Consider the following 19871-nt stretch of genomic DNA (forward strand, 5'->3'; position numbering starts at 1 on the left):
TCTTCTAACTCGATCCTTGAACTTGTTGGGTTCATATTAATCTTGAAACTTAATATTTTTTCAATTTGATTCTTGAAATTGAATTGTATTAAGATATGATGATATGTCGCTATAACATAAACCAAAAATACGAAAAGATTAAAATTTTATAGGAAATTGTAATTTTTTAAAAAATTCAAATAATGATGTGGCACAATTATAGTTTCACATCATCATAACTTAATAGAAACTAAATTTAAAGACCAAATTGAAAAAATTGTCAAATTCCAATTTTAATATTGATAAAAATTCAGGACCAAAATAATTTCTTTATCCCATAAATTAATCCTTAAATTATTGATTCTTAAAAGTTTTCTATCAGTCTTAAATTATAAATTTTATGTTAGTTTATCCAAAGATGGCATGCAATTGGAATGTAACACGTAACCTATTTTTATTTAAATAAAGCCTTTTTATTATTCTCCCCAAAACCCCGTCTTCTTCTTCCAACTTCACTGTTGGTCTTTGTTTTTATACAGTAGAAGCACCATTTGTTCAAACAAAGCAAGAGAGAGTGTTTTTTGGTTAGAAGAAAAAGAGAGGAAAGACAATGTCAGGTCCTCAGTGCTGTTCGAACCCGCCAATATTGGACCCTGCAAGTGGAGCTGGTCATGTTGAGAAACTTGCTGGCTTCAACACTTATGTTTCTGGCTCTATTCAATCCAACCTTACTATTCTTCTTGTCTCTGATATTCACGGTACTTATGCATAGCCTTTTCATTTTTTCTTTCCTTTATCTTTCTGCTTCGGTCTTTAATGTGAGTTTTCCCTCATTTTCGGTTTGGGTTTTGTGTGAAATTTGTGAGCAACTTGTCTGTTTAGGAATCCAGCAACTTCAAGGTTCCTTTAGTTTTTTTTGGATTCGTTTGCACTTTGCAGTCTGTTTTTCAATATATTATATATGGGTTTTGTATTTGATTATAGATTTAAGCTAATATTGACTCTGAAACTAGTTCAGTAGGATGCTGGGGGTTAATATAATTTTGTACTGATTATGGATGTTTTTCAACATATTATCTCTGGGTTTTGTATTGTTTATGATATAAGCGTATTATATCTGTAATATAATTTTGGATTACTATACATTTACTTTCATTGAGCATTGTTTTGCAATTGCTTCTCACTGTTCCATTAAGTATAGATATTGTTGTCATCAGGATCATGATAATGATTACCATCGTCTTGATCATCTGCTAATATCACTGTTCATTTTCATGGCTTTGCAGGATATGAGGCTCCAAACTTGAGGTAAGCCTAATTCTGCTAGTGAAACTGCTTCTTTTTTGCCGATGTTTTGCCTTCATTATCTCTTCTATGAGTACTAGGAAGTCAAGTTTTTACTCTTGAAGATGTTATTTTTCGATTCTCGCACATGCATATAAACATTGAGATGTTAAAAGATGTTTATTAAGATTTCAAAAGGAATACAAAAGTTAAAAGCTAGTCACAGTGCTAGCATAAGCAAAGAGCAAAAAGAACGAACCACTAAAACACAACACTAATATAGAAAACAACTAAAGTGGAACATGTCTTAAACTTAACTAAAACACCCCAAATCAAATTTCCTTTGCCCCGCCAAGTCTAGTATAAAGCCAGCAGATTGTCAATCTGGAAAGTCTGTATAGCAAAAGAAATTCTCCACCAAGCTTATCAAGGAACCGTTCATAAATAAATGGTAATTCAGCAGGTAGGTTACTACCATCAAAAAGTGTCCTCACCCATATCAAAAGCATGTACCCCAGTTACTAGCCTCATGAAAAGCTTCTTATATATGCTTCCAAGGTCAATAGTCAGCATGACACACCATGAAATTACCACCTAAGAATTTGATTAATAACCTATGATTGTAACATACCAAGGAAAATTATAGTAGATGGCTTATCTTGCTTCATTTTATTCAATAGCTTAATGGATTTTTATACCAAGGTGTTTTCTCCTATTAAATAATAGTTATTCTTGGCTTAAAACACGGGGTAACCTGTGATTGTAACATTTTGAAAATTACAGCTTAGCAAATTAAGATTTGGCATCCCTCTAACTAATTTTTGACACGGTTGAATTATTTGTTTGAGATTGTGTTGTAATGGTTAGTCTGTCATAGGGTGGTTGTGTGAACCAATTTAATTTAATTACATAGTTTGTTCTATGTACCATCTTGAGTTGAACTGTACCAGCTTCTGGGACCTAATTTAAGTTGCTTTTGATTCTATAGAAAGCTCGCAGACAAGGTTGCAGCTGCTGGGTTCTATGTGGTGGCTCCTGACTTCTTTTATGGAGAACCCTTTGTCCGTGATAAACCTGATAGACCTTTTCCTGCTTGGATAAAGGATCATGGACCGGTTAGTGGCCTTTTGACAAATAATTGAAATTGGTTATCAATTTTTATAATAAAAGACATGTTCTTCAATCTTTGTTTTTTCCCTTTTTTATTCCAGTTGTATTGTATTATGGACTCTCTAATTTCTAGACTGGCTTTAGTCCCTTTATAACTAGATGTAGGTTTGATTATGAATTTCTTCAGTTCATTCCGCTTTTGTTCACTATTACAGTAATTTTTCCTTTTGGCTATATCTATTTTACCTTGAAAAGCATCTAATGCTTGATGATGCATCACTTTCGAAGTTTTATGCCCTTATGCATTTTAATTGCTTGTTTAGGATAAAGGTTTTGAGGATGCAAAGCTCATAATTGATGCTTTGAAAAGTAAAGGGGTTTCATCAATTGGAGCTGCTGGGTTCTGCTGGGGTGGTGAGTGTTAATTTATGCACTGTACTTAAAGTGGTTTCGTAGCAGATATTTACTGTGTATACAAGCATGTTCTGCACTTATGACTTCAATAATAGTATCTTTTCATTCATTCTGCAAAATCACTTTATCACTAGATGGCTAAAACTAAATCTTTTGATTTCCTCAGCTAAAGTTGTGGTTGAACTGGCAAAGGTTGCCCTTATCCAAGCAGCTGTGATGTTGCATCCTTCATTTGTGACTGTGGACGATATCAAGAGTAAGATTCTAGTGTTTTTTTTTTCTTTTAAATATTTCGGTTATGATTTGTTCCTTTCATTAGAAATTGATTTGGACTTAATGACTTTAAGGTGATGTCCTCTAAGCTATGGGGCAGAACTTCTGGTTGAATTCTCTGTGAATGTTCTGCTTAGGTTCTTGCATTAGGATTTATTCTAGTTTAAAGGAAAGGGTTTGTACGATTTTAGTAAAAAAAGAGTGTTCTTTCAGTATAAGGTGGTGTTTGGTATGGGGTGCACCTGTAAAATCATGGTGATCTACAAATTGTGATTAAATCACCGAACTTGAGAAAAATTGAATGATGTTATGTGGCAGTGATCTTAGTGCATTGAGAGTGATTAGATCATTGCCTTAGAAGGTGATTTAATTCTAATTCACAAAGGTGAAAAAAACTTCTATTTTCAAGATGAAGTGAGTTGTGAAATGACTTTTAGTCAGTATTAATTTGTGAATTAAAAACTTCCTCTCAAACTTTTAATTATTTTCAATAATGTGAATTTATGACTATCCATCAATTCACTATCAGAATATTAGGTGTCCTAAGACAATTAGCAAAATTATGCAACTGTCTCCAGAAGAGAAACTCACGGCCTTGTATGGTGATTACTTTAGTGTTTTTCCACATTATCTATATCATGAAACTATCTCTATGATATGCAAAAATTGAAGTTTTGGGTTTGGTTGCAGTTATTAGTTGATTCCTTAAGAGGGTATTTTCACCCATTATCATGCTTTTGTGTGGTGTCTGTGGTAGGGGCAAGTTTAGCTTAGTAATATTTGATTATGTGTAAATTCTTGCAGGTGTGAAGGTGCCCATCGCGATATTGGGAGCTGAGATTGACAATTTGTCTCCCCCAGAACTTGTAAAACAGTTTGATGAGATATTAAAAGCGAGTGAGGTATGAAGGCCCAATGCCTGGTGTCATACTGTCTGTTATCTTTATTGAATGAACCTAAGACTGGTGAAAAATTGCATTTTCTTTAACTTGATATCAATGTTATGTTTCTTGTTTGTTCCATTCAGTAGCCTGTCCTATGCTTATTTTGCCAGGTTCCTATTTGGATGAGGTGTTATAAGTCCCACATTTCTCATCTTTTGTACTTGTTTGTGACTTAAATACCATATTAGAGTCACACGTGCCTTTTCTCTTATTGCCTTGCATGCCAAATAGTCACGCTTATCAACTAATCAAAATACTATGCCAATTACTCGGTCTTTTGAGTATGGCTTTTTCCGGGTTCCCTCTTTACGTTCAACCCAAGGGGTGCAAGTGACCCTGTGTCTGGCTACATATACTCTTCACCAGAGTTTCCTTAATGTTAAATAATGTTCTGTATGGAACATGCACACTTTTATCTTTGTTACAAAACATTATCTTTCTCTTGCAGGTTGATAGATTTGTGAAGATATTTCCTAAATGTGCCCATGGATGGACGGTCAGATACGATGTCAATGATACAACAGCTGTGTCATGCGCTAATGAAGCTCATCAAGATATGCTGGAGTGGTTTGCAAAGTATGTTAAGTGAGAAACTTATCCGATGATGATGGTGTTAATGCGTATTATCTAGAATTCTGTTTACAATATGGTCTTGTTTCTACAGAATAAGGGTAAATTTTAATGCATTGTGCCTTAGTTGCGGTAGAATTTAGAAAAGCTTGAACGGATGTGGTGTCCATGTTGTACCATTTAGCCAATGCATTGGAATTCCTGTTTATGTGGTTCAGTATAATGGAATTTCTGTTTATGTTGTACTAAAGGGCTAATCATAAATTCAGTATTCTATCCCATTGGTTATATGTGAGCCACTCTGCCTACCGTTGACTCCTTATCTCTTGATCAAATATGGAGATTCAATAGGATTTTGTGTCATTAGCAGCCATGATATTTCATGAATCCGCATTTCAAAGCAATGGAACACAAGTGGGGGGTTCTGTAATGGACCACTTGGCTAGCTTCTCTTTAGTCTAATGGTTGAAACTAAGATTATTGCCAAATTAAGCAACTTATTCGATGCTTGTCGCCATCTCAATATTCTGCCCTAACCCACAAGGAAAACTAGAGATTTCAGAGGAAAAAATGATAGCTACACATGGACCAATCTATAAACTTTTTCAATCAATCGGGATACAAAGGCCAAACTTCTCTTAGCTTCTGCAACTTCACTACATACAGAATAGAGAGTCCTCACACTGCTTTTGCATTGGTAAAAGAAAAAAAGATAAGCCAAGGAATGAAGGTGTGTTTATTATGTTGATATATATATATATATATATTATACACATAGTTAAACAAAGCTTTTTTTTTCTCTTTTTAAGTTCTCTTAAATTGTGGTTTTAAATAACCAATAAGCGTTAAGTGGAATGAAAAATATATAACATTGTTGAAAGAGACGGCAACAAATAAAAATTATAAATATATACTTAAATAAAGAGAAAAGGCTATTAAAGATGTAATTTTGTTAGGGGTAGAAACAATTTTGGATTTATGTTCCATCGGCCGAAGTCAAAATTTTCATAACTCTCATATATATTTTTGGATGGGACAACTGGATTTTATTATTATTAAAAAAAACACAGTTTCCAAACAATAAGGGAAAGCTGTAAAGTACATTAGGAAATGAAAATTTTGAATGCTAAATGAGCTGAAACCTTGTTTCAGATATCGCCATTGTCTCTTGAATAATAAATTTATCACCATTTTAATTCCATTTGTGAAAATTTTACTTTCCAATAGTTCTATCATTAAGGGTAATTATTTTTTTGTAATAACAATACTATTAATGGCAATTACTTGATATAATATTATTTATGTAAATTAAAATTTTACAAACATGACAAGTGCATTATAGGATATATTTTAAAATCTAAAGAAAAATGCATAATAATAAATTTAATTTCTATCGTTTCATTTTAACCTTAATTCTTTTCTTTTTGGACCAATTTAGTTTTCAACTTTCAAATTTTATTTAAATTGTTATTTTTAAATTAAAAATTGATTGGATTGTTAAAATTTTAACAACGTGATCTGAAAATTTGTAATTTTTATGAATTTTTTAATTTTCAAACATTTTATGTATTTTTGTATTTATATAAAGTACACATAGATCGTCATATGAATTTGCCGCACCAATGTCATTAAAATGTAATAATTTTAGTCAAATTTTCTCTGCAAAAAATAATAATTTGACTAAAATTTGAAGGTTGAGGGCAATCAAAATAGAGTCAGTGCTAAAATGGAAAAAGTGAACATTAGGGAACTAAATTTATTATTATGAAAATAAATAAATAAATAAATAGGACACTTATTATCATTCTAACCCGACTTGTAAAATTTTTACTTTCCATTGATATTTGATGATAATCCATATCATTAAATAATCAAATTTTCAAAAATTGTAGAATTATTAAAATAATAATATTATTAGATGAAGTAATTTTATTCTTTTCTCTAATTAATTTTCATACATATTACTTTCAGTAACTGTTAAATTATAGCACACCCATTATATTTGTGAAAATATATTTACAAAATGTTGTATAAAATATTACTTAAACTTTGATTGAGATAATAAAATTGAAGGTATAGAAAATTTATTGTCCTGCGTTCAAATCTTAATATATATATAGTTTTTTAAAATTTATTCTGGTTTTAAATTATATTTTATAGATTCCATATAGAATTAGAATTAGAAAAAATATTTCTTATAATAATATTAATTATTTTTTTAAAGATATGCTTTAAAATTTTTCTTAATTAAATTAATGTTCAGTGAATTCAACTCATTTTAGAATTAAAATAATAGATATAGATTATTTATAATCTAACAATATTTTTTTAAAAATGATGTCCTTTATTACCCATTTTATCTTCTCGCCGTATTTTTTTCATAGTAATGCCTATATTAGAAAATCTCACATCACTTCTCAATTGCTTTTTCTTTTCTAAGTGAGTTTTTTTTTTCCAACAACAATGTTAAGCTATGCCAAAGTCTAGGGGGCAAGGTTTAGCCCCCACGTAGGTGAAGCCTACAATGGTGGCGTGCATGGTGCTGATGGTGAAGGTCCCCAACTTGTGTGGAAGATTTTAGCACCAACTTGCCCTCTAAGTTGCCTATAAATAACTAGGGTTGTCGAACATCACAGCTGCAAGAATGAATCATTTTCATTGATATTAAGTCGGTTAATTAACCCAAAACTTCATGGCCTTGAAAACACTTATGTTGGTTTGTCTCTTGGTTGCTGCAATGGCATTGATACCTCCAATTGCTGAAGCTCAACTAGGTGGCCTCATTAGCGGCCTCCTTGGCTTGATTAGGATCCAAGGAACTGTATTTTGCACTGTCGATGGCAACATGGGTGTAAACGGCACTGCAACCCCAGTTTTCCCTTGTAAGCTTCTACTTTTATATCATCATATTTTCCCGAGAAAATGATTACAAATGCTGAGTTATATATGTATTTGGTATAAATGTGTTTTAGATGCATTGGTGCAACTTCAGTGTGGTGGAAACGTGGTTTCGAGTTCAACAACAAATGGATCTGGCATATTCTCCATATTATTAGATCCATTGCAATTCCTTGTCCCTTCATTGATCAACAATTGCAACTTAGCCGTAAAAACTCCTCTCTCCAATTGCAATACCTCCCTTCCATCCATCGGGGGATTGTCTTCAACCTTACAAGTCGTCGGAAGCACCGTTGCTGGACTCTTGAACATCACCAACATCATCCCTACCGGGTTCGGGTTTTTACGAGCATGATAAAACTCGAAAACTAGAACAAGAACATCCATTGAACAAGTGATAAATAAGGTGGTCGTTTTGAATGTTGAATGTGGCTATAGCGTCGCTCTTTGTCGAATAATTATTGTTGGCTTATAATTGATACAAACGTGGGGCTATAACAATGTCTGTAATTCTTAATAAAACTTACATTTTGTCATGTAAGTAAAGTCCCAATGTAATCTTGCTATGTTTCGATAAATAAATAAAGTTGTGTTTGATAATACTTATTATATTGAAAACGACAACTTTCAAGATAATTATATTAAAATTTCAATTAATACTTTTTTTTAAAATGTTAACATTTAATATTAAAATGTTAAATTGATTTTATTTTAAAATTTAATATAAATTATCTCTTTATTTTTAAATAAATAAAAATTTATTATATTTAATTTTTATCTACAATTATCATAACCAATATAAAATATTATATTAGGCCATGTTTGATAAAATATTGAAAATATTCAAACAACTGAAATTTAATTTTTAAACAGGTTTGATAACTCACAATAAAAATACTAAATAAATTTCTTTTACAAAAAAGTAAAACCTACTTCTTACTTATAACCTACTAGAATAAATTCAATGATTTTTATTTTATTTTATTTTATTTCATTTAAGATTATATTATCCTTTATAAAATAATATAATTATACTCAATATTTAATTTTAAATAATATGCCAAACAGATTTTATAACTTAAACTCAACACTTAAATTTTTATACTTATTTTCTCAATACTTAATTTTTAGTTTATCAAATATAACCTTAATAAAATTAAAATAAAATAGTTTATTATGATAAAAATAATAATTTATGAAACCAATATATATTTAGAATTACAAACAATATAATTATATTCTATATTTAATTTATATTAATATACCAAATAAATTATAATGGTTATAAAATTTTGTATTTAATTTTGAAACATTTAATTCAATTTATCACCGATTAACTTGTTAAGCCCAATCTCTCCAACCCACCTTCAAATTGGCTTCCGTTTTTAGCAACAACTTCCATTCGTCCAAGGCAGTCGGTTGGTTGGCGGTATGGCGAGCAATTGCCACCCCTGTGGTTCTCATCGTCCTTACTTCCACCTCCTTTGACGATCATCGATAGTTTTTTCAACATGAAGAGGTTTGATTTGGAATAATAATTTGTGGCCTTGATTTGACCTTTATCTTCTCTCGATGGGCTTGCTCTAGCAACCATCTGCCCTTTTTTGGTTGGGCTTTTCCTATCCGATGGTTCTTCTGCTGATCTATCATTTCCAAAGAGTGGGGGTGGTTATGGTTCCATCGACAAGATAGCATTTTGACGACTCTTGCCACTTGAGATTCATCATTTCTGAACTCCATAATTTGTAATGTTAGTAATTGCAACTTTTCATAAATGTGGAAACATCCTATATATACTAAAGCAAAGTTTTTATTCAAATAACAAAATTAAATTTTGCTGCACCACTTCTACTTCTCACATTTAGTTTGAGTTATAAAAACACAAAAGAAAAAAAAGCTAATACTATTGTCGGTTTTATAAGGAGTAAATCTCATTTGATTGCATTCGCCGCCAATACATTTATCGTAATCAAATCCTTTAGTTGAGTTTCTATTAAATAAGTAATAGGATAAACTACACCTATGGTTATTTTTGTTTACTTTGGATTACATTTAAGTCACTTATGTTTGAAATATTACATTTTAGTCACTTACGTTATCATGTTGTAACATGTTAGTCACTGAGCTATTAATTGTTGTTAACGGTGTACTAGTAAGCTGACGTGACACATTAAAAATCATCATTTCAAACAAAAATTTAGGTTAAATTATACAATTGGTCCCCATATTTTTTTCGCTTTGAGCAATTTAATTTTTTGTTTTATGATTGTAGTAGGCCCAAATTGGCCCAGGCCCGTGTGGAATAAATAATGGGACACAGCCCAATTTTTACAAAGCCCAAATTAAACCCTAGCCTTAACCCCCCTCAAAAAAAGAGAACCATAGCAGCATTTGCCAGTAGCCGCCGCAGCTCACCCTCTCCGCACAAATCGCGCCTCCACGATCGTCGTACCTGCGAGAAAAGCGGATCCAACATCAGTATTCATCGCAACAATAACAAGAAAATAAGGATTCTTTTGATTTTTTTTTTTGATATTTTGATGTTTTATTTCGGTTATATAAACCGATTGTAAAAAAGATAAAAGGGGAATTTTTGGCAATGTAAAAAAGCACAGAGAAAAGAAATCGAAAGAAAAACAGAGAATACAAAGTTTTTTTCTTAAGGTGAATCGGGTTCCTATAGTTTTATTTTTATTTTTTTTTCTTTTGCGTTTTATGCTTTTTTAAAGAAATAAAAGAAGCAAACAGAAGAGGAAACTTACCTTTTCGCTGAAATTGCCGAGTTGGTGCCCTCTCCGTCGAGATTGGAGACCGGGCATCGACGAAGGCCGTGGGTATAAAGCTGACCGGCGGCGCTCAAGGGTTTGGAGAAGCCCTAAAAGAACATATGTTCTTTTTTGCTTCAGAGAAAATAGAAATAGGTTTAAATTATTTTTTTTTTAATTTTAAGAATGGACAAAGCAGGCGCCGTTTGGTTTTGGGAGGGGCGTCCGTGCATATTAACTTGAAATGAGAGATTTGCGTTACTAGTCCCTCCTGGTTGCGACGCGCTTCAATCAAGACCATTTTGTTATTTTTTTAAAATTTAGCCGCATATTTCAATTTTGTTTCGATTTAATCCAGTGCTGCGCAGCGTTTAGGAGAGTGGGATTAATTTCCCTTTAGGTCCTCCATTGTTTCCTGCGCATTCAAGATTGGTCCTTTTTTAATTTAATTTATTTCGAATTTGCCCCTGTTTTTTCGTCTTTTGTTCAATTTAATCCATTTTTTTAAAACTTTCTTATTTATTATTATATTATATATTATCATTATTACTATTATTATCTCCATATTCATTCGCATGCATTGTGTTTTTATATAATATATATATATATGCATGTTTTACAGAACACGTCTACCTATATATATTTTATACATATGTTTTATTTTATTTTTATTTTATTTTATTTCCTAACTTCTATATATATATATATATATATATTAATTTCAAAAATCTTTTTTACTTTTGTAAATATGTATACTTATACCTTTTGTATTATCCTTCATAAATCTTTTTATTTCTTTTTATTTTATCTTTTATCTTTTTAACTTTTGTATACCTTATATTTTATATGTATATATATAATTATACATTTTATTATTTTTTAAATATATACACAAATACATATTTTTATATTTTTATCTTATTTTCACGATTTTCAAACACATATATACATGTATTTTTTATTAGTTTTTTTTTGATATATTCCATTCCTTCCTTTTATATGTATACTTGTATATGTGTATTAAATATATGCATCTGTGATTCTCAAATTTACTTGTATATTGTGTCTGTATATATATATTTTGTAAATACATGTACATATATATTTAAATTAAAGTATTTGTTTCATGTTATACATTAATTTTTTAGCATACCTTTTAGAAAATATGTATTTTGGTTTCGTCAAAACATTAAAATCATCATATTTTATAAATTTTCAAAATACTTGGTGTACATGATTCTCGAGAAAGACCGTGTCCTAACTTACTGGATTGCGATTATTCTTGATTTAATTTAGAACGCTAAGTATTCATTTTGCATTAAATTCGCAAATTTTAAATAAAAGCTTATTCTCGGGAATTCAAAAATGTTGGGTCCTAACTTACTGGTCCTGATATTTTGACTACTCGAAATAAGAATTTTCAAAAGCAAAAGGCAATATTCAGGTATTTTGAAGATTTAAAAATATTGTGCCCTAACTCACTGGGTGTGGTGTTTTATTTCTTTGAAATAAGAATGTCTTATTATTTTGATTCATTCATGGGATAAAAAGTTTCCTCTTAAAATCTTTTCAAATTTTCGACACCAAGGCATTAAAGAATCAATTTGGTACCGATTTTGGGCGTTACGAGGGTGCTAATCCTTCCTCGTGCGTAACTGACTCCCGAACTCATTTTCTCAAATTTCGTAGACCAAAATCATTTTTAAGGTGAGCCGATCACACCTTAATCAAGGATCGGTGGTGACTCCAGTTTTTGTTTTTTTAAGTCGACAACTAAAATTTTGTTTTCAAAAAACGGTTTCAACAATGATCTTTTAACTTTCCTTTTTTTCTATTATTTTCTGCTTCTCTCTCTGTTTTCCTACTTTCTCCATTTCTTTTAATGTATCAAGAAGTTGAATTGGCAATGAAGAAAGAACCAGAAAGTCGAAAGTTGTCATTGCCTATAACCAAAACTCATAAACACATACCATATGCTAACTATCAAAACCCTCCACCACCACCCATCGTCTTCATTTCATCCACTAACACCTTCACCACTACCATGACCTCATTCATAACAAACCTAACAATATCATCTCCTCACCAAATAAACCCGCGTTCAAATCAATCAAGAATCTAAGTAAACAACAATTAATAAGCCCTAAAAAATCACAGAGAGCCAAAGATTAGGCTTGAAACAAAGAAAAAAAGTGTAAAAAAATAGAGAGAAATGGAGAAAAAGAGGGGTTAGATTCAAGTCAAGGGGTTCGAGGTATTCCGGCAACTTTCTTGTCGATCCTAACAGTCAGGAATGAGGTATTAGTGAGGAGGAGCATATATCAGAAAATCGAGTCAATCTAATGGCCAATGATGGAGACAAAGGGTGTAGCTGGCCCCAGCCCCCCTAAAATGGAAAATTTTCTATTTAGGCCCTTTAAAATTTTTAAAAGTTTAAATTAGTAAAGGTAAAATTACACTTTGCCCCCTAAAATGATAAAAATTTGATTTAATCCTTAAAAATTATAAATATATAGACTATTAAAATGGTGAAATTGTACTTTTGCTATCGTAAAAATTACAATTTAATTTCGATCCCTCCTAAAAAAAATTTCTGGCTTCGCCCTTAGATGGAGATTCAATCTTGGGTTGTCCAAAAGTTGGGAATTTTTTGAGATGTTTTGGAAATGAGGTCATGGTAGTGGCGAATGTGTTAGTTGATGAAATGAAGATGATGGGTGATGGGTGATGGTAGAGGGTTTTGATAGTTAGCATATGGTATGTGTTATGGATTTTGGTTATAAGCAATGATGACTTTCGACTTCTTGCTTCTTTCTTTATTGCCAATTCGACTTCCTGATACGTTAAAAGAAATGGAGAAGGTAGGAAAACAGAGAGAGAAGCAGAAAAGAATGGAAAATAAAAAAATTAAATTGCTCAAAACGAAAAAATATGGGGACCAATTGTATAATTTAACCTAATTTTTTTTGTTTGAAATGATAATTTAACTAATTACACTGTTAACGACAATTAACGACTCAGTGACTAAAACGTTACAAAGTCAAAACGTAGGTGACTAAAACGTAACATTTCAAATATAAGTGACTAAAATGTAATCTGACATAAACAAAAGTGACCATGAGTGTAGTTTACCCTAAGTAATATGTTGATGCTGTTTTTAAAAAATAAAGTTATACACTATTATTTTTTTATGGTAAGTAAATATTCTATATATTGAATATTCCACGTATTATTGTTAGATATGAAAAAATAATATATTATGTAAATCTCTAAAATTTTGGTAAAAAATTGATTTAGGAAAAATATTTTATTAAATACTCGACAATTTAATTCTATTTTGACTTTTACTATTTTCTTTTATATATTAACTTTAGGAGTTAATAGGAGTATTTTAGATAGTATCAAAAATCAATAGGGGTGAAAATACTTTGATTTGCAATAGTTCAAAATAATTTTGTTCTATCTTCTATTGAAATAGAGAATAGGATAAAAATCTTATAAGAAAGCGAAAACTAAAATAAATAAAAAGCGTAATAATGATCTTAGTTAAGGCAATTTGGATTCACCAATCCTACATACACGAAGTCTCACTCAGAGAATGATTCTGTTCAACAATTTATCTAGTAGAACTATTGGCTTATGCCCAGGGGCGAAGTCAGATTTTTTTTAGGGGGGACCGAAATTAAATTGTAATTTTTACGATGGTAAATTTACAATTTCACCATTTTAATACCTTATATCTTTATAATTTTTAAAAGACTAAATTTTTTATCATTTTTAGAGAGGACAAAGTGCAATTTTACCTTTATTAATTTAAAATTTTAAAGGGCCTAAATGGAAAATTATAGATTTTAGGGGGCCTACCAACCCCCTTGCTATGCCCCTGCTTAATCCTAATCCACCCCTATAATGAAGAATAATTGCAACCTCAAAGTTAAATCCAAATGGTCAGAATCACTCTCTTCAAAATCTCATAATACAATCAAGAATAACTCTCCAATAATTGCCTAAGCAAAAGGTGTTTGAACGCATGATAATTAGCTTTAAATTTTCTTAAGAAAAACACCCACAAAAAGCACACCCCTACTATGCGATATAACATCCTATAAATAGGTTTTTGTATAATTTTATTCAACTTAGTAGTCTTCAACAAATCAATCCTACTTGAAGGAAATCTGATCAGCCCTTTAGCAAAATAGTCACCCATTTAAAGTCAATCTCAATCTGATTAGCTCCTTATCCCTTAGGAAAGCAAGATAGAATCCTATTCAAAGTCTAACTCTTTTAATTCCTTTAGTTATGCCGCTGCATAAAATTTCTTTTAACTTGTTTAAATCTAGTTTCCTTGTTCATAAAAACATTTCTAGCACATCCTCCACTTGCTGCTTAATATAAATAACCAATATTACTTTTATACGAGTCAAAATTGCCAACAATACAAGAGATACTTTCATTACTTTAAACATGTTGTTCTAACTTTTGTTCGAGCCAGACATGGAACAATAGAAATAGGAAGTCAAAGTTTCTAACAATATCCCCTTTTAGCATTGCGACAAAACCATGCAACAAATGATTAACACACATAAACAAGGGAACTAGATTATAACTCCCTTTAAGAAAGTTCTTCATCAAGTTTCATGCTTTAAAACTCCCTCTTTCACCTTGAATCATCAAATCATCATCATGCATAAATCTAGTAAGCAATAACATAAAACAACTTGAACAAAGTATATTTGCTATCAATCTTGATCTCCCTCTTTTTGGAAAAAATGCCAAAGAGACTCTTCCTCACCATATAGTCTTCTCTAGATTATCTCATCAAAGTGCATAAACATCCAATATAGTAACAAGGTTTAAGAATAAAACCAAGCATAACCATAACCAACTTCAAGTTTAAAAATTAAACTATGAGCAAATTAAATGCACCAAAATAGTCAACCAGCAAAAGTGTTGGATTTGGTGCTCTGGGTGTAGTATATTTGTGTGTAAACTTGTACTTTTTCGAATAAATTGGTTAATAAAACAAATTCATTGATTACATTAATATACTTTATATAATTTTTAACATATGGTTTTTGCACGCAAAGAAAAATGGAAGAAAATATTGCTCATTGGTTGTCTAATGTTTAAACCGATACTAAGCGATATTATGTGGTCCGATCCTAATACGGAAAGAAAACTTGTATTAGTAGACAAACCTAAACATGTCCTTAGTTTAATCAGAACTGAGCAAATCGATTGAAAAACTAATATGTCGTCTATCAAGTCCAATTGGAGAGATGCTTTATCTTGGGCATCTGAGCGGATGATTCTTAAAAGATAAAGACATAGATGTGACTAACTGGATTGACAGTAAATTGGACAAGACCCAAGATGAATAGATTCTGAAACCGTTTATGGATTTATTCACTTGTGACATTCATTGTGTGACATAGCTAAGTCCTGAGTGGATAACGGACCATGACTCATACATTTTGATGTAAGTAAAAGCTTGATTTCAAATAGAAAATAAACCGAAAGCTGGTGCGTTTGGTGTACGACTTCTATAGTATATAGAGTCATTCACAACAATGGAATTCATAACTAAGACATGGGTAAATTATAACCTTGCATTGGCATTTCATGGTTGATGAAAAGTAAACATGGCCACGAGTCATTCGTCTTTGTGATGAATGACTTGATTACTATTTGATAGTAATTGACTTTTCATGGGGGAAGATGTAATGGTTACCATGAGATAAAATAGAATCATATTGGGAGAACGAATATTATCCCAAAGAGATTAAGGATATCCTGTGAGGGTAACACACTTATGACAAGGTCATTGGACGAGCACTGAGTAGTTGCTTTCGTAATGGCAAGTTGTTGGGGAGAGTTCAATCACGACACTATAGTGGAACGACTTCATGACTAAATGAGTTTATAATTAATAGGCAAAAAGTTGGAACTTAATTAAAAAATCATTTTAAGCCTCAATTGCATATGTCCAATCAGTCCCTCCACTAACTTGTTGAAATCAGAAATGAATTGCGTGTTTGAATCAAAATGAACAGAACGAATAGAAATAGAGAAATGAAAAACATTCAGAAATAATTATGATTTTCTCTGAAATGGAGAAATAAAATCATTTGGAAATGAATGTGGTTTTCTCAAAATGGAAATGAAAATGAAAATGGAAATGGAAATGAGAAATGATTCATTTGCAAATGTAAATGAATTACTTACAAATGATCATGAGAATGAGTTTATGTTTTTGAGCTATTTTAAAGTCTGAAAATGAAAATAAACCATTCAATCATAGTGAACAAGTTGAATTGTGAAGTATTAAATATAATTTTTCAGAAATTTTATTAGGGGTAAAATCGTCATAATTTTACTAGTTGTAAAATTGAGATGGGAACATTATTTAGCATAAATATATTAAATTTTATTTTGAGAAATATAAAAATAGAATTGGGTTGGATCAAATTACAAAGTACTAGGTCAAAAAGTCTAGGAAGTACTCATAATTGGACCTGATGTGAGAGAGGCCCAAAAATCCGTCATGGAATATGAAGTAGATGGCAACCCTAATAGGAATACTAAGGGATTTCATCCACCCTACTCCCACTCTAAGTAGGAAGTTGTTTTTTCTAGCTGAAATAAATCTTTACAATTCAACAAAGATTCAACGTTTTCTCCTTATAACTAGATGACATCGATATAGCTATTTACACAACTTGAAGATATTACTACTCTGCCAAAAAATAGAGACTTTTATTCTCAACTATTAAATATATTTTTTCGAAACAACAATTTTACCAGTTTCTATTTAAGAAGAGATTTTCTTTTCACACAAAAGAAAAGAATTTCTAATTATGTGTTTTGATTCAATTGGTTCGAGCCCACACTCGAAACAATTCGTGGTACGAAAATAGTCGAGAAGATCATTTGGTTAAAAGATGAGAACGACAAGAATCCGTCTATCCAAAAACACAGGTACGATTTCGGTCTAGTTTTTATTGCTATAAATATCACAAATTGGTTAATTTTCAAAAAAAAAAAATTTGTGCAAGAAAATCGTTTTCAAATCGAATTTTTTCTAATAAAAAGTAGAAACAAACAACCAATTTAGCATAAACATTTGTTGCTACCATCTTCTCTCTCTATCACTTTTATTTTGTTCCAGTGTCTATTATAACAAAGTTTCAAACATCCCTATTTACTTTAGTTTGGTCCTTCGAACATTCAATGTTTTCATTAGTCTCATCATTGTCTCAAAATAAATCCAGTTAAATAAATGACAATGATCTAATTAAATAATGTTGCTCTATTCAAAATAATAAATATCTTTTTTTATCAAAGATTTATCCTTCCAAAAATATAGCCTTAATGTCATAAATCAAGGATAATTTAAGTCAACCATAAATCAACCAGTGTATAAGTAGAAATTTTTAAAAATAAAGCAAATATCATAGTACAATTACTCCCTCTTACTCTATTCTCCTATCGTATTTTTGCATCAAGTTTTAATTAAGGGGACGAGGTGTTACACCTTTAACAAGAGGGCTAATATTGTGATGAATGAGATTTACATAAGTGTCTTTACCGTAATGAGTTGGCTCATGGAATCTGGGTAGGTGTGATAAGTTGTATTGTAGGCGCGAGTATGGTCATTGTCTAATACCTTCCTATTATATGATTCTAGTACTGACAAATCTGCGTCATATGAAAATATAGAAAGAACCTTTATTTGTGATACCTCCGATAGGGCATTTTTATTACAAATCAGACTGGCAGATCAGGACCTAACCTTGTAGGCGAATACGATATGTGTAAGACCCATGGCATCATTTGGTAACACGCCAAGATGGTGAGATGGTGTAAGACCATGTGAGTGAGGCTCCACGGCATCCATTGTGTTGGTCTACTAGGACAGTAAATACAAAGGCTAGCATGACAAAGATGTAATCCGTTGAGACATTAAACACGAGGTCCATTAGGATTGTAAACTCGAGAATTCACTAGCAAGCTTTTATGGCGTATCATTTGGAAAACCTTTGTGGAAAATTCTCTGGAAAACCTTTGTGGCGTATCATTTGAAAAGCCTTTGTGGCAAATTCTTTGGAAAGTTGTTGTGGGAACTTGGGGTATGTGGAATGTTGGTGGTGCAAGTGTCCGCCAAACTTCGAATTTCTTAAGTTCGATATTGAAGTCATCTAGGATTCTACCACTTGAATTAAATGTTAAATTCTTCAAGTAAGTTCGGTTGTCTTGACTGATTTGAAAATACGATGTAACTGGTATTATAATAATTATTGGATTCTGTGAAGGAAGACATTAAGAGTAGCATCCGCTGAGTATCATTCTAGGAAGTGTAACCAACTATTATTTGCAAAGAAATTATGTAATGGGATTCGAAATATGGTGTGAGGTAGGGGTGAGTATTCGGTCGAGTCGAGTCAAATCGAGTCAAAAAATTTCGAGTCAAGTCGAGTTAACAAATCCTATTATTTTATACTCAATGTTGCATTTACATGGACCGATTATTTAACTAGTAGACAAAGTACAAGATTATTTAACTACATAAATAATATAATGATTTTGTCTTTTAACTTAATAGGTAAACATTTATCAAAACAATATAGTTTTGCCTTTTAACATAATGATTATGACTTTTAACTTTTAAAAAAAGTAAATATTTATCAAAACAACTTAGTTTTGCCTTTTCTTATTCGAATTTTTAGATAACTCAAATTGTATAATTCATATTCTAGTTAAACCGAAAAACTTAATTTTTTATTGGATTTGATCCGAATAACTTGATTAACTCAAATAACTTGAACTATTTAATTCAAATTTTGAATTTTTTATCGAATTTTTCGAATCAAATCGGATTTTTCTCACCCCTAGTGTGAGGTATGTGATCCACCAGTTGCGTGAAATGAGTATAAGATGGTTAAGTGCAAAGATTGACGTATGGTTATCTGCTAACCAAGAATTAGAAAAGTATCCGCCAAGGTCTTCGAAGGAAACCAAACCCTTGAGTTAAGAAATTTTACAACACCGTTAAAAGATATTAATGAGTGAGGCGTACTAAGTTCCTTTGAACTTATATAAGTGTTTTAGTAAACACGTCTAAGAATCGAACCAGTACGTCGAGAGGGACCAAGCCAGGGATGCGCTATGGTGGTAGATCGGAGGCAATATTATGCATACAAAGGGACATTCTTAGAAATATGTTTTTCAAATGACAATTAGTAATACTCGCTACAAATATGTTTGTTAAATCAAACATCTATGTTGTAAGGTTTTATACTACCTTTGAAAGTCTGTGACAAACGATAAATGTTTTATTCAAACTTATTGTCTTAGAAAGGATTTTAAATAAATAAGAGGTACATTCAGTATGGATTTCGTAAATTGTAAAATTTTGCTAAGTATGTAAGTATGGTGACATCTTATATTCGAAACTGGTAAATCGAGTCAGGTATAGGGTGTTACAGTTATCTAGGTGTTATTCTATCAATTGTTGTAACATTGGATTGAATGTTGCTTATATTTCTCCATATTTGATCATTTATCAACTAGTAACGATGAGATCTAATTTGTTTAGCCTTACCACAATAGAAACAAACATGTTTTTTTTTATTCT

The 19871-nt window shown here is 31.2% G+C and overlaps 2 protein-coding genes and 1 long non-coding RNA gene across 3 annotated transcripts; 2 read left to right on the plus strand and 1 right to left on the minus strand.

Moving 5' to 3' along the window:
* The first annotated feature begins 464 nt into the window (after positions 1 to 464).
* Positions 465 to 4862, plus strand: LOC105777642 (endo-1,3;1,4-beta-D-glucanase). Its single transcript, XM_012600995.2, has 7 exons — positions 465 to 737; positions 1266 to 1287; positions 2252 to 2378; positions 2697 to 2787; positions 2954 to 3043; positions 3865 to 3962; positions 4453 to 4862. The coding sequence occupies exons 1-7, from the start codon at positions 590 to 592 to the stop codon at positions 4591 to 4593; spliced, it is 717 nt and encodes a 238-aa protein (XP_012456449.1). The 5' UTR covers positions 465 to 589; the 3' UTR covers positions 4594 to 4862.
* A 2366-nt stretch (positions 4863 to 7228) lies between these two features.
* Positions 7229 to 8074, plus strand: LOC105777643 (phylloplanin). Its single transcript, XM_012600997.2, has 2 exons — positions 7229 to 7456; positions 7547 to 8074. Exons 1-2 carry the CDS (start codon positions 7267 to 7269, stop codon positions 7825 to 7827), a joined length of 471 nt encoding a protein of 156 aa, XP_012456451.1. The 5' UTR covers positions 7229 to 7266; the 3' UTR covers positions 7828 to 8074.
* A 1556-nt stretch (positions 8075 to 9630) lies between these two features.
* LOC128034069 (uncharacterized) lies at positions 9631 to 10431 on the minus strand. Its single transcript, XR_008190133.1, has 2 exons — positions 10235 to 10431; positions 9631 to 9924 (listed from the first exon to the last, which is right to left on the minus strand). It is a non-coding gene; the product is annotated as an uncharacterized LOC128034069 (long non-coding RNA).
* Positions 10432 to 19871: the final 9440 nt, after the last annotated feature.

The sequence above is a fragment of the Gossypium raimondii genome, chromosome 10 (assembly GCF_025698545.1).
Source record: "Gossypium raimondii isolate GPD5lz chromosome 10, ASM2569854v1, whole genome shotgun sequence".
NCBI lineage: Eukaryota > Viridiplantae > Streptophyta > Magnoliopsida > Malvales > Malvaceae > Gossypium > Gossypium raimondii.